Below are 15,624 nucleotides of genomic sequence, written 5' to 3' on the forward strand. Positions count from 1 at the left end.
ATAATAAATCATTGTTCCTTGTTTACAAGTCTGCACAAGGGTTTGGGTGCATTTGATTGCCGATTTTATCGACTCTTGTAAGAACGCAATTTTGCAAAGAGGAATCACGCAGTTTATATTGTCTGAGTATCCAATTTGTATTTATATTTAATATCTACGACACTAGCAGAAAATGTCTCGCGCAAATATCTACGTTCAAATTGATTGATTGGTGCGGGAGAATGTACAGCTTTGCAGAATTTCCCCTCTTTATACCACCATTGCACAGGGTGCGATTATCCGATACGAAAATCTGCAATTAAGACATATCGCATCCCTCTCTCTTTCTCTCTCTCTCTCTCTCTCTCTCTCTCTCTCTCTCTCTCTCTCTCTCTCTCTCTCTCTCTCTCTCCTTTGTATGTGGTATTCTGATAAAACAGTGCATTCAATTTAAATCTTCCTCCTTGAAGATATTTCTGAAGGGCGAACAACTTCCTCTTTATGCGTGACCGTATATTTCATTTTCCGCTCCGAAATGCGAGTGCAACTTGTTCGTTGATTCAAACAGTAAGAAAGAATATGGATGGATATTTCATAATGACATTTTTCAACATATTTATTATTCAGAGAGCAAAACTTCAGACAGGTAGGTCTGATACAGTACGGAAGGATTTCCTCAATATCGGATTTTGTTTATTTGTGTTTTAAAAATAGTTGAATAAGCAATTCTCCTCCTTAAACATATTCAAAATGATTAAGTTTTCTAGGTATACATAGTACATATATTTTAGTTGGTATTATAATGTATAATTTTGCATAAAGTACCAAAAGGCCCATGGGTCGCAACGCTCACCTGAGTCTACCTAGTCCTGCTGTTTTTCAGAAGATTCTAAAACAAGAATATTTTACAATATTCATTACCATGAAAATTGTTGAACTCATTTTATGACTCCACCTAAGCCACACCGGGTCATGACACTTGAATCCATATTTCATCCCAAATTTTAGCCCCACCATAACCCCATTGTCCATATTTTTTAAAAAGAGATTTTTAATTTTTTCAGTTTCATGTAAAACTTTGAATTCATATTGTGGTCCAAACCTACCCCCAGGACATTGATTTCAAGATTTATATATTCTTATGTAAAACTTTTATCCCTTATTGAGGCCCCCGGGGGGACAAGAATTTGAACAATTTTGAATTTACATTTTTTAAAGAAGCTTTTACACAAGTTTTATTTTAAGAAATCCTATTTGATTTCATCCCCTATTGTGGCCTCATGCTACCTGGGCGCCATGATTTGAAGAATTTTAATCAGCAATCTTTAAGGAAGCTTTCACATAAGTTTTCTTTTTTGGGGTCCAATGGATCTTCAGAATAGATTTGAATTACGCCACCATATTTTGACAAAATGCAAATGATCTCCCTTTCTAAGGGGGCATGGATCCTTAAATGAATAAACTTGAAAACCCTTTATCCAAAGATGCACCATGCCAAGTTTGGATTACACTGGTTTTGGAGAATAAGATAACAATTTGAAATTTCACGGACAGACAGGAAAGTTCACATGAGCTTTCAGTTCAGGTGAGGGAAAAGGAACCATTTCAACAGATATACATATATGTTCTTTGTGTTTAACAAATAATTCGTGAAATGCAGTGGTGACAAGGAAATAATGTTATTTTTACGTTATTGGATATAGTTGAGTTGTTAAAGTCATGTGGAAACAAAAGTACAACAGACGTGGCACTATTCATTGAAGTTCACAAAAGTCAGCATGCTGATCTTTCAAAGGACGCCTGCACATTAACGGTGAAAACCACCCAACGGCACCACTTCTTGATAAACATTGAAAGTTTTACCCTTGGCAAAAAGGGAAATTGTTCCGATGTAAAACCACGCCTTGACCTCTGCACTAACAAAACTGATTGTTTTGGTATGTATTACTGAATATATAAATATACAATTAAATATACAATTAAAAACAAAAGCTTAATAAACTCGTCGAAGAAAATTGGGATGTGGGGAGAGAAAAGGCAAATTAAAAGAAATAATACAAGATCTATAAAGTTAGCTACTAGTAGCCAGTTACTAGAAAATGAGAAATGTTAGCTACTAGTAGCCAGCTACTAGTAACTGAGAAACGTTAACTACTAGTAACTAACTACTAGTAACTGAGAAACGTTAGCTACTAGTAACTGAGAAATGTTAGCTACTAGTAACTGAGAAATGTTAGCTACTAGTAACTGAGAAAAGTTAGCCAGTAGTAGCCAGCTATTAGTGACTGAGAAATGTTAGCTACTTGTAGCCAGTTATCAGTAACTGAGAAACGTTAGCTACTAGTAACCAGCTACTAGCAACTGATAAATGTTAACTACTAGTAACCAGGTACTTACAAGGAATGAATGCTATAGCTACTGATGGGCAGCTTCAGTGAAGGTCATAGCTACTGATGGGCAGCTTCAGTGAAAGCTATAGCTACTGATGGGCAGCTTCAGTGAAGGCTATAGCTACTGATGGGCAGCTTCAGTGAAGGCTATAGCTACTGATGGGCAGCTTCAGTGAAGGCTATAGCTACTGATGGGCAGCTTCAAACAAAAGGTTACTGGGTTTGAATATGATTATGTATCAGGTTTATTCAGGTGGAGAAGTGTCAATTTTATATCAGAATAAGCTTTGAAATTCCAAACTTCATTCTTGCTTTTGCCAGCTACTTAAACTTTGAAGTGGAAAATACGAATGTGAAATTTTCAACAGAGTGAAAAACTTTAAAGTACGGTACGTGGCTGGGTTTTTTTTCAATAGATGAGTACACGTATTTACTAAAGAAATAGGCAGTCCATGGTAAAATTGCAGTGGTTAGTTTAGGACAGGTGGGTGAGATTTATCAATACAAAAACAAAATTACATCGATATAAACCTATTTAATATACGTTATGTCTTATGATTGTGCAATCCACAATGAATTTGTAGCAAATTTAGTAATTTTAGTTCATATTAGGGATGGCAATCGAATAAGGAATTGTCAATCGGTTGACCGAAACCCGTTCCGACCGATTAACTGGTTAATCATATCAAAATAAACATTTTCTCAAATATATTGTGAATGGCTTCAGTTTCTTAAGTTTGCTCTGTTTATGTGCACAAAAAACAGTAATATTCTGGTTTAAAATGCAATAAGTGTGAGAATACGAATAAAGCATGAAACATGCACGAGAGAGAAATAAATCCCATAGTCCAGATTTCACAACTTTATTCTACACTTTCATCATCGTCAAAACTAATATTCACTTTGCCATTTTTTTGTTAAAAAAATATTTGATCAACAACAGCTGAGGATAGGCGACTTCTCAGTTTGTTTACGACGAGACCTGCTGAAGGAAAAATCCTTTCAGATGGCACTGGTGTGCCTGGTATAGATGAATACTTCTTTGCTAACCATGCGAGATTTGGTAAAAGTATTAAAAGTTTCAAGATCCGCCGACCATTTAAGAGGATCAACGTTTTGTGTTCCTTTCTCTCGAGAACGCTCACTTACTGGTTCATTCGGTTCTTATTGAAACGCTTCTAAAAGTCCAACGAATGTTCAGCGTTACATTTTTTTCTCCGGAGGTTCCTCACCACAACAGTAATAGTTTGCTTTGCCTTTAGATGCTCAGGCATATTTGAGGTACCACTAGTGTACGTCAATTCCGCCAAGCAAAGTTGGCATTTTACAATTTTGCCATCTGATTTTCCATGTGTGTGATGTCGAAGGGGCAGTATGTTCAATGACAAAATCGAGATGTAACAGAGATATATATTTAAGACAGTTTACAGTTCACAATAATGTTAACAGTCTCAAGAGTGATTTTATTTTCATCTATGCACGAAGAATATATATTTTGACCAGTGAATATCATATTACTTTTAAAAAGTTTTACACTCAGTTGAAAATTTTATTCGTATTTTGCACTGCAAAGTTTAAGAAGCTGGCAAAATCATGTTCGGAATTTCAAAACATATTATGATATGAAAATAATTCCTCGCCATTTAAATAAACCTGATAGATGATATATTAAAACCTAGTTACATTCTTCTTGTAGTTGACTATCAGTAGTTATAGCCTTTATTCTTTGTAATGAGCTGGTTAGTTGTAGCTAATTCACCAATCTCAAAAAATTCAAAAATATGAATTTTTTAAATGTCATAAATCCAGATTCGAAAAACCCATGAATTTTTGGGTTTTTATAATTTGATTGGATTTTCATTTTTATTACAGCTCAGGAATGTGGCACCATGAAGAAATCTACAGTGTTTCCAATTACTGCTAATAATGTCTTCCTAGTGCGACTTCTATCCCCCAAAGGTTTAAAAAAACACGATAGATTCGTAATTGTAGCAACATCGTTATATCAAGGTAACCACATATAGTACGGTATTTTGTAATACGTTTTGTAACATACTTTTAACTTATCGACGTTTTGCCACCCCATATTCTCGATCATAACAAACTAAACAACAGCAGCAAGAAAACCCAACGAATTCATGTCATTGTGCAGCAACATGAAAGGGTTATATTGATCATTAGATCGCAGTTTACAGCATTGAAATAGCAGAATTGTGCGTTTGAAATACGATGTTTGGGAAACCACGTTGGTCCACTAAATTTGGTTCTAAACCTCGTAAATTTGTAGGCTTTCCACAATTAATCATGAGGTAAATCTCCAAGTTTTAGGGAAATACTAATAGTCATAGTATACTTACGATAGAAATAGCATTTATACAGCTAATTCTTCTAATTGTCTATCTTCACAAGCCAAGAGTCTGCGGTCCACTCCGCTCCCCACAAGCGAAGTGGGGAGCTGAGTCCTTACAAGCGGGGAGCGGAGTGGACCAAAAACCTTTGGCTTGTGAAGGTGATAACTCTGACGCCCCTTAGTTTTTCCATACCAGATTATTGGACTTAAAAATCGTGAATAAAGAGGCGTTCTTAATTTCCGGAGCGTACTTTACGATGTACATGTACTTAAACGGTTGGCGAACAAAACACGCCTGAAAAATAGGACTACAAACATGAAACACCTATAGTTTTTCTAGTGGGTACACAAATTCTCCTCTAGCGTGTGTTGTGGGTTGTAATTCTGTTTTATGAAGCGGATTCTTATCGACTTTTCTGGGGGAACAGTTGACAAAGTTTCACTTTGTTTTTGTACATTTTATGTTTCTATCATGCGATTTTTAGAAATTGTACGACAACATCCTGGTCAAAGAGAGTAATTTAACTACAGTAATGCTCAGGTTTCATACTTCACATTTAATGACTTTGATTACTTTCCAAGATCATTTACACAAGGTCAAATCCATTGAGATACGAAGCCTGAACTTTTTGGATTACATTGACCATCCCTACAATTTAACACTAGGAATGGGGATTTTGCAGTTTTTGGTGTTTTAAACAATAACCACTTATTCACAGTGGATTCGCATAAACTGCACAATTTTAAGCTATTTCTAAAGTAATCTGCTTTGATTTTTGTCGTTCTCATAAAACATTTTAACATCAAATGGGCGTACATGTTAATTCCAAATATATGTTATGGCTCCTTATCAAGTCAATTCAAAATTTGCAACACAACACTACACGCATATGTCAGATTTAAAAGACTGTGTTTCGTCGTGTTAAAGTACCAATTTTAACAGATTATATATTTCGTCTTTAGCGCCTTGTAAAAATGGAGATTGGAAATGCTCCGCGGCAGACGGATATTGCATAAAGAGAACGTTACTGTGTGATGGTCACCAAAACTGTCCAAAAGGTGAAGATGAAGAGAGGTGGCGCTGTCACCCGAAACAGCCAATGAATGAAATCCTCATGGGTTTCCTCTTGATATTTCTCATACTCCTAATCTTTGTTGGAATGCCGTCTCTAGTTTTGCTGAAGAAGGTAAACTGTGAGAAAAACGTTGAATATGAACGCTTATTAGACTAGTTCGTGTGTTTTATTAAATAAAGAAGAGTTTCTTTCTATTAATCTGATTTTTCTTTGTGGTTGAAAGATCACAAAAACAATGATGGGGCTAAGCAAATAATTTGATGTACACTTTTCCTCATTTGATCAAGAATGTGAGTTGTGTAATGATTGTTTTTTAGATATGACAGTTAAGAATCGTGTAATATTGAAAATAAGAGATGTATCATACAATTATTCTTGATAATTCATAGTATTTTGGATATACATTTATATCATTACAATCTCTTATGTACCGCTTGCTTAAACATGATAATTGATAGAAAAGTTATATTGCTTTCTATATGTATTTTACGTGCATGTAATACATGTATTTCTACAATAACAAGTAAGGCTTACAAAAATTTAGGACTTCTTAAAAAGCTAAAATTTACTTTAGGAAGAAACACTCTATTAAAAATGTACACTACTTTTATTAGACCAGCTTTAGAATATGCCTCAGTGGTTTGGGATGGTTGTAATGCATATGATAGCGATTTGTTAGAAAAAGTCCAACTATGTGCAGCGCGAATAATTACTGGCCTTTCTATATTAGCATCTAGAGATTCTTTATATTTAGAAACTGGCTTAGAGCCTCTGTCTTTTAGACGAACAACCGCTAAATTAGTTACCATGTTCAGAGTTCATAATAATGATGTTCCTGAGTATCTACAAGAAACGATCCCAAGAAAAATAAATAATACATCCAAGTACAATCTCCGTTATGGAGACAATTATAAAATACCAAAATGTCGACTTGAACTTTATAAGAAATCATTTGTACCTGATGCTTTATCAAAATGGAATTCACTTGATATAGAATCAAGACAAGCTACTTCAGTTAAGCAATTTCGTAAGAGTGTTAGCTCCAAAAATATCAACAATCCCAAACCACCGGCATATTTTTCCTATGGTACTCGTTTTCTGAATATAATTCATACCAAACTTAGACACACCTGTATTTTGAATTACGATCTATATATAGACGCAATATTGTTGATTCTCCGTTATGTTCTTGTGGTATGAAAGAAGACGCTTATCATTTCTTCTTTATTTGCAGTAAATATTCAAATGCTAGATATAAATTAATGGATAGCTTGCTGAGGTTAAATGATCTAGTTATTATCGATGTCCACCTTCTACTTTGGGGTAATAATACTTTATCTTCTGAGTTAAACAAGTGTATTTTTTCTTATGTTCAGTCGTTTATTCATGAAACCAAAAGATTCAATTGATGTTCAATTTATATTTTTTGTACATTAATTTTCTACAATATTATATTGTTATATTTTTAAGGAGAAGAACTCGTAAGTTATTTGAACTTGTTTCTGATCCTTTTGTATATCATGTATGTACAATAAAATATGTTCAAAACAACATGTATTTCTGGCATGTGCTAGGACCATATACTACAAACTACCGTAGCCAGCCATGAATAAGCTTTCAAAATGGCGATGTCGTTTAGATAACCATGCCCGCTTGAAAGTTGAAAGGGAAATTCTGTCTTGAAACGCGGTTGTATCAATATCAATTTTACCTGAATATGAAGTTGTTGGTTTTTTGTTTTTTTTTAATTTCGCAACTGTTTCGGTTATTTTCTCAATAGCGCACCTCACAGAAGAGTTGACTATTAGGCAGAAAGAAATAATCATATCTTTATCAAACAACCATTATTTGAGCTACCAAATTCAGGAGCTGAAGATCGCGAGAGGAAGCATAAAAAGCAAGCAGCGAAGTGGAGGTAAGAAAAACACCAAGGGATGACGGAGTATTATACAGACGGGGAGAACAGAAACGGGGTATTTATTCAGACGGGGTGAAAGGAAACAGAAACAGACTTAAACGACTTGACAAATAGATTTACAATAGAACAGGATGTAATGTGCCTGAAAGAATTGTCAAGAGACGACCTTCTTCAGATGAATGTAAAGACCGTGTTTCTAAAAGTATTACTACGTCTCGTGTATGCCGAGAGCGCTGGACGAGGTTTCTGTTGACGAAAATTGACATGGGCAGCACGTGTTCGTCAAAACTGGTCCAGAGTCATGCTTCTTCGGTGATAAAACTAAAATTATGTTGGGTAAGCAATAACAAAGTGTATGTTTGGGGGAAGCCTGAATGCCTAGGCGAGTTCGGAGAAAAGAAGCGCGCATCTGCCGTTGTCCGTTATCATCTTTCGGGGGTGCATTTCGTACTAAGGAGTATGAACCTTGTCATCATATGATGGCAACTTGAACACTAATAATTACATTTCAATCCTTGATGAAAATCTAAGGACTGTAATACTAATAGTGCAACACTTTCAAACCGACCCTGGGTCTCTCAGGAGGACAATGTTCCTTGCCATGTATCTGCTAGAGCCAATGAATGGAAACTTATAAACAGAATTTAAAATTACCGTGGCGCTCCCAAACTTCAGATCTCAACACCATCGAAAATGTCTTCAAATACTTGAAAATCGCGTACAATAACGTATTTCTGACTTTAAGGTAGTTCCACCCTCGTGTGACTTATCAATATTTATGGTTGGACGTGGAAAAACTGTATCAATTTCCACTCAATATACTTAAATTTGATTAAAATCCAAAGAAAATCTGTATGTTGCCACTTTTTAAAAGATGTTAGATATACAAAAACAGATGTATAGGTCAATATTTAAAAAAAATCACACATTTTTGTAAAACAAAATACCGGTACTCCAATAAAAACTTGTTAAAATACTTTTTTTAAAATGTCAACAGTTTAGAAAACCAGCTAATTCATAACTATGTGTAAATTGATTGTGGATATTAGGGAAATCATTGTATAATAGACATACAGTAGAGGAAATACATGTACCAACATAAGAGTTATTGCCCTTAACAACATTTGTTTTATCATAAATAATGAATTATCTATGGAAAATATAAACTTTTTCACTATTAATAGTTTACCAATTGTTTTCATTTTATCCAGTAAATAAAATTGTACTTTCTATCATGTGCAAAGTTTACTTGATAAAGATTTTTTTTTTTTTTTTTTTTTGGTTGTTGTTGTGCAAAAACCTATGACATCATATGAATATCGACCTACCTTAAAACGCCGAAGATTTGAAGCGCGTTGTACATAATATAAGGACTGCTTTGCTACTTCATCACACACGGAGGGTACCTGAAAAGTGCGAAACGAAATCTACCGAAACGATACGAAACCCACCGAAACGAAACGAAACAGATTGTATAACCGATCTCTTTTAATTATGATCAATAAAAATGGTATCTTAGGCCCCTGTGAAAGTTACCACATATAAATAAAATTCGCCTCCCCTTTGACGTAGGCTTTCGGCTTGACTGATACAAAGTTTTAAAAGTTGTAAAAAGGGGGTTGGGATGAGTCAGCATAAAGTACATATCCGAAGTTGATTAAATACCATGTGCAATTAGTTTCGGATCCATAAATTTCGGAATGGAGGGTTACAGTCTCACAGGTCAGAGGTCCGGGGAAACACACTAAACGAGGGGTGGGATCACCGGCGTTGGATCCACCTTTGGGCATAATACATGTTTCAGTATTTTTTGCTCTAAAGACTTTCATTTCATACTGTGAGGATTAATAGTTATAGTGTATTAGGTCCATGTCTTCCAAACGCAGAAGTGATTTATAATTTGGAATAATCCAAGGACCTGATCGCCCCTTTTGGATAGACATGGTCCAGTAGTATATAGAGCCTGCAGTCGAAAAACCATTCAGTCTGATGTGAACAGCTCAAGAGCTAGAAGGAGCAATAATAGGTAGACTAAAAATAGAAATAGGCTAGGGAGAAAAGGAATAAGTATAAGTGAAAAGAGCTTAAGGAATTGCAGTGGGGTACTGGGTGCAATTATCCTGAATAAGGGTGAGGCACCCTGTACTTTTACTAAGCAATAGGAACTTGGCTCAGGAACACAGTGCAAGTAGCCCAGCAAACTACCCTCTGTGTATGATTAAAAACCCGAGACAAGTACCTCGGTACCAATCAAAGCTCGAACAGAGAAATAGAGAAAAATTGTTTTAATGACAAATCAATAGCTCAAGTAGAGTAAGAGGAAAATTATAAATATATGACCCCATCTCTTGTAAAGAACCCAGTAAAACGTTAAAATACGTTTCGTTTCGGTATATTTCGTTTCGTTTCGTTTCGCACTTTACAGGTGCCCTCCGTGTGTGATGAAGTAGCAAAGCAGTCCTTATATTATGTACAAATCTATGTATACATGTGGATATTGTGTATTTGTATGAAGTATATCAAACGGTGGATTCTGAGTATGTCTTCCCGTTCTCTTTGTGATTTCTGCTTCCCTTATTCATAAGCCCTTTGATTTTACAAAATGCTGACCTCCTCCTGATATTGTTACATTTAAAAAAAATCCGTTTTCCGTCCCGTTTTCAATTCCCCGTTTTAGCAACACCCCAAATGTATAGAGTTAAGCAGAGATATGTCTCGAGTGAGCAAAAAGGTCATGCAATTCAACTCATTTTGAAGGTGTTGATTATAATAGCTCGTTTCATTACTCTTCTGTCTACAGTAGTGTTATTTGAAACAAACCATATACTATAATCAATGATTATAACTGTCATTGAAAGGTAACAATAAACATAAAATTACATTTCATTGTGGTCTGTCACTGAAAATATTTATTAGAGATGTTACAAATTGCTGTCACGTGCAATGGCTGTACGTTTCCTTAAGAAGAACTATACTTTGTTCCTGTTACAAATATCACCGTCGTTGAATACTTCGATAGATTGCCTCGTTGTCGGAATTGTTGAATGTCTTCCCCCTACGCGCTCATTATTTCCTGATTGTTATTAGTATACACACACAGAGACATATCAAACAGTACAAAAACCTGTTGGGGTCTCATTTCAAACAAAAAGAAAACAAACAAACAAAAACTAAAAATACAGATAGGATCGATTGATTGATTGTATCTTAATTTTTCATTTATATGGAGACGTCACCAAGATCGGTGAAGGGTTTCAAATTTAGGCCTATTGCTCGGCGCTTACGGCCATTAAACAGTGAGAGTTCTTTAACGTGCCACACCTACTGTGACACAGGTCATCCGTTTTTAGGGTCATCTTCGAGGACCCGTGACATTCATACCTGATGCCGAGCGTTTGGCGATGGAACTGTCACTACCTGTTTTAACGACTTAGGTCTGTCGCGGTCGGGATTTGAACCCCAGCCTTCCGCATGCGGGGCGAACACTCTAACCTCTCGGCCACTACAGATAGGATCGGGAAAAATTCAAAGGTGTAATATCACGAAAGAAAGGCAGAGAGTGAATTAAATGCTTATGAATATGAAAGAAATATTGCGAATCATACGGGTAATAACGCAAAATCAGGCACGTTAAAACGCGAATCAAATGCGTATTAAACGAAGTTAAGTAAAGTATAGCTCCTTTGTATTTCAACATCACCGCAGGATGTTAAATCTGTGTAGGTACTGGTTCAATACCGATATTAATTGTCCAAAATTGTAAGCACCTATTTGTGTATACAAAATAGATTCCTTTATTTTACGAAGTTTGATAAGACGTGTTCGGCTGACCGAAGAGGTAGGATTCGGTATTTGTCATACTCGTTACTCCACATTTCATAGCAAAGCTAAGAACCATTCTATTGAAAAATATAGTCCATGTAGTCCAGAAAATTTGAAATCTTATCATCACTGGCCTATTTTAAACACTTTAAAATTATTATTAAAAGGATATTTATGGTTGAATGAAATGTGAAGATAACTACATATAATGTAACAGTGATCGATCTCATAATTCCTATAAGGAATATAAAATAGAGAGTTGAACCCCTGGGTAAACCAAAGCTGGGTTTCAAGTTTGACGTGACAAGAGCTGTCGATACGAACAAGTGATAACGTGAGTTGTAACCAATTGATCTAATATTCCCTCATCTGTGTCTGTGTTGTACTTGAGTCAAAAATGACACCAAACAAAAAAGATAACAACCGCAGCGAGAACTCGGACATGTTCCAAATTCAGTGACACACGTGGTGATCCCATTTAATTTATTTCCATAAATTACCAAATTTGGTTTATTCTGTATGTTCGCCTTTGTCTAGTAATGTTAGTAGCAGTGCAAGAAACAAAATAGTTGTTTATACTGATATTGGCTTGCTGCTAGACAATACTTTTCTTAAGGGCTTAATGAGACAATGGAGAAGAGAATCTATTTCAGTAAGCAGAGAGAACTCATTATTAGGAAAAGTAGTGAGTCTAAAGTCAAAAGTAATTCATTTGGTAAATGCTGATGCTCTTATCATCTAAAACAGTAGGCCTCAATGTTATCACAAACACAATCGCCTCAAATACAATGGAGCTAGAGGTGCAACGATTCACCGCGATGCATCGAAAACCACGATTCTGTCAACCAAATCGATTCTTGATTCACAACTAAGAAAATTATGTTCGGTTCAATGTAAAAGAATAGAATGTGTACAAGTTATCTCTTCACTTTATATAACTTTTGAACGGCGTCTCTGATTGGCTAGAGAACATCCAATCAACACTTAGGTCACTAAAACAAACAAGATGGACGAGCATGGTGACAATCCAGTACTCAAAGATCCTCTCAAGGCAGTTGAATCCAAAGAGTGGGAGTATTTTGATTTTAGATAAGTAGTAAAAGATTAGAAAACATGTGACTTTTGTTACGATGATTCCCAATGATTTGCTGCAATCTTGGAATGAGTGTCATTGAGTGGTTAAACAACTTCTTGAGTCAAACTAGCATACCATGCTTTTAAGATTTGTACATTATATTTGTGATATCATATATCAAATTTCTGAAAGTTTTTCTAAGTCTAAGGTAAAGAAATTCGTGTTATTTTAATCTAGTCAAGGGGATTTAAAATTTGTTCTTTATTAAAGTTTTTAAGTTTTGAAATTTCAATGAAAAATGGCCTTCATATTATTTGTAGTGTTTGTATATAATGATGATTGTGATTGAAAGTAAATGTTGAATAACCAAGTAACTATCTGAATAATCGAATAGAAAATAACCGAATCGAATGGCTAAAATCGAAATTGAGTCGAATCGAAAATTTTATGAATCGTTACAGCTCTAAATGGAGCCAATACGAATTATTCATGATGTGTTGGTGGCATTCCTAACATTGCTCAGATTTAACCACATTAGTGTACTGGTCAAAACAACTTTAGGTTTCCTCAAAACCAAACCAATTTTAACTCATAACCCCTGCCACCTAAACAGTGGACCCATTTGTCCACAAGCAAAAACGGAATGATATCTTTTCATCTTAGTAACGCTACATCTTCCATCTGTTCACACTAAATGCGCATCTGGTGCATCAAAATTGGTACCGTATAAGTTTTACATTATGACCCCTGGGTCGAGGCCTCTGCTGGTGGACTGTTAGTCCCCGAGGGTATCTACAGCCCAGTAGCTAAGTACTTCGTTACTAGCTTGAAAATACGGATGTATATTTAATTGCTGTTATAAAATTTAGAAATTCATTTCAAAATTAAGGATTATCTCCCTCATGCATAGTTCTTATCCTTGGACGAATTTGGCTCCACTTGTTTGGCACGCTGTTTTTGGCTATATTTAGATCTAAAACTTCATAGTTATTTCGGATTTCAAACATTTCGGTTGAGCATCACTGAAGAGACATTATTTGTCGAAATGCGCATCTGGTGCATCAAAATTGGTACCGTATAAGTTTTATATTATTGTTTATACTAGATATCACTTTAAAGGCCTTTCTTTCTGTTTTGGTTGAGTAGATGACACACACTGTTTCATGGAATATTGAATCTTAATTATTGACAAATCATACAATACAACTTCATTATATTACATTTTTTGTTACATACTGAATAACTGCTTGATTTTTTTTTTCCTTTTAGAAGTTATATGTTCTAATTGGTGCCCAACAAATAGTACAGTGCAGTGTCTTTGTGTAAATTGTAAGTATTCAGTGTCTTAGTATATATTGTAAGTATTTTGAAGCATGATGTTACAGTTAGTTTATTATGTCTCCCTCTTTCAGGGGGATACATATTGTTTTTGTACTTTCTGTCTGCCCGTCTGTCTGTCACAAATTCTATTGTGAACGCTTCTCCTTCTATATGGCTTATTGGATAGACTTGAAACTTTGTACAATGCTTCATTGCAATATGTAGATGTACATATTGTTGGGACGGGAAAAATCCAATTATTTTCTTGAAAGTTACAGTGGATCTAAAAGGGGTGGAAGATGTTTAAATAGCTTGTGGATGCTTCGCCTCTGATATGGATTATCAGATAGACTTAAAACTTGTCACAATACTTCAATGCCATTTGCAGATGGGCAAATTGTAGTGATATGAGGATCCAATTGTTTTCTTAAAATCTGAAGGGTGGAGGGTATAAAATAGTTTGTGAACACTTCTATATAGCTTATCGGAGTTCATAATGCTTATATGGTCCTGCTCATGCTTTCTCCTCCATGCCCACAATAAGGGGCAGTTTCATTCAGAAAACTTCCAATTTGGGAAGCTCATGGAGACATTTGTATTTCCTAAAAACAATCTTTAGTTTCAAATTGTGTTTGTGTATTTTTGTTTCCCTTCTATAAATTGTTAATTATATCAAATATCATTTTGAAAAAAATCATAAAATATATGTGTAAAGTTGTAATTAAGATTTTTCTTTCTGGTAAAATAGGCTTAATGTATATATAGTGTAGATAGAAATAAATCATATAACATAGAAAAATTTCAAATCGATTCTAGCTCACATGAGCTGAAAGCTTGAAAGAGCAATTCTGATCACTTTTTGATGTCATCAATCCATCTGTTCAACATTTTCGACTTCTTCTCCAAAACCATGGTGTTAATTTCAGCCTAACTTGCCACCCTTCACAGGGGAGATAATCACAAAAATAGGGTGAGGTCATTTAAAAATCGTCTCCAGAACCACAGGGCCAGAAGAGCTGAAATTTACATGCAAGCTTCCTGACATAGTGTAGATTAAAGTTGATTAAAATCATGACCCCCTAGGGATAAGATGGGGCCACAGTGGGGGATCAAAGTTTTACATGCAAATGTGCAGGGAAAATCTTTAAAAATCTTCTCAAGAACCACTGGTCCAGGAAAGCACAAATTTACCAGAAAACTTCCTGACATAGTGCAGATTCAAGTTTATTAAAATCATGGCCCCAGGGGTAGGATGGGGCCACAATTGGAGATCAAAGTTTTACATACAAATATATTGGGATGTGTCATCTAATAGTTAAAATTTGAACTATGCAAAATTGAGATGCTTTATATTACAATGAGTTATATCTTAAATGTTTACAATAAAAAATACGAAATATTTTTTATCAAAAATCGTGAAGCAGTCCCTTTAAGATATATGGAAAATCTGTATATATTCATATAATTTGTATAAATCTTGCTAATCTATCTTCTTCCTAAATGAAGTGTATGACACGCCATATTTATATCTATTCCTATAAGGATTTAATATATAATATATGAAATATATTCTATTTCTGGTAAGATATCTAATAAATCTGATAAGATATCTCATACAATTTACAGTTTATAAAATATCTAAGATATATATTATAAATTATGTAAGATATCTCCTAAGCTTTATAAGATACCTT

The 15,624-nt window shown here is 34.9% G+C and overlaps 1 protein-coding gene across 1 annotated transcript; it reads left to right on the forward strand.

Annotated features, from left to right (window-relative positions):
- Positions 1-459: 459 nt before the first annotated feature.
- LOC125664765 (uncharacterized) lies at positions 460-5,989 on the forward strand. Its single transcript, XM_048897579.2, has 4 exons — positions 460-625; positions 1,683-1,916; positions 4,242-4,379; positions 5,683-5,989. The coding sequence occupies exons 1-4, from the start codon at positions 481-483 to the stop codon at positions 5,949-5,951; spliced, it is 786 nt and encodes a 261-aa protein (XP_048753536.2). The 5' UTR covers positions 460-480; the 3' UTR covers positions 5,952-5,989.
- Positions 5,990-15,624: the final 9,635 nt, after the last annotated feature.

The sequence above is a fragment of the Ostrea edulis genome, chromosome 1 (assembly GCF_947568905.1).
Source record: "Ostrea edulis chromosome 1, xbOstEdul1.1, whole genome shotgun sequence".
Taxonomy (NCBI): Eukaryota; Metazoa; Mollusca; class Bivalvia; order Ostreida; family Ostreidae; genus Ostrea; species Ostrea edulis.

Bases quoted from the DNA above. Each gene is read 5' to 3' on its own strand.
- LOC125664765 (XM_048897579.2), top strand. From the start codon at position 481: ATGCGTGACCGTATATTTCATTTTCCGCTCCGAAATGCGAGTGCAACT. The intron at 626-1,682 runs GTAGGTCTGATA...TATTGGATATAG, and splicing joins GAGAGCAAAACTTCAGACAG to TTGAGTTGTTAAAGTCATGT. The intron at 4,380-5,682 runs GTAACCACATAT...TTTCGTCTTTAG, and splicing joins AGCAACATCGTTATATCAAG to CGCCTTGTAAAAATGGAGAT.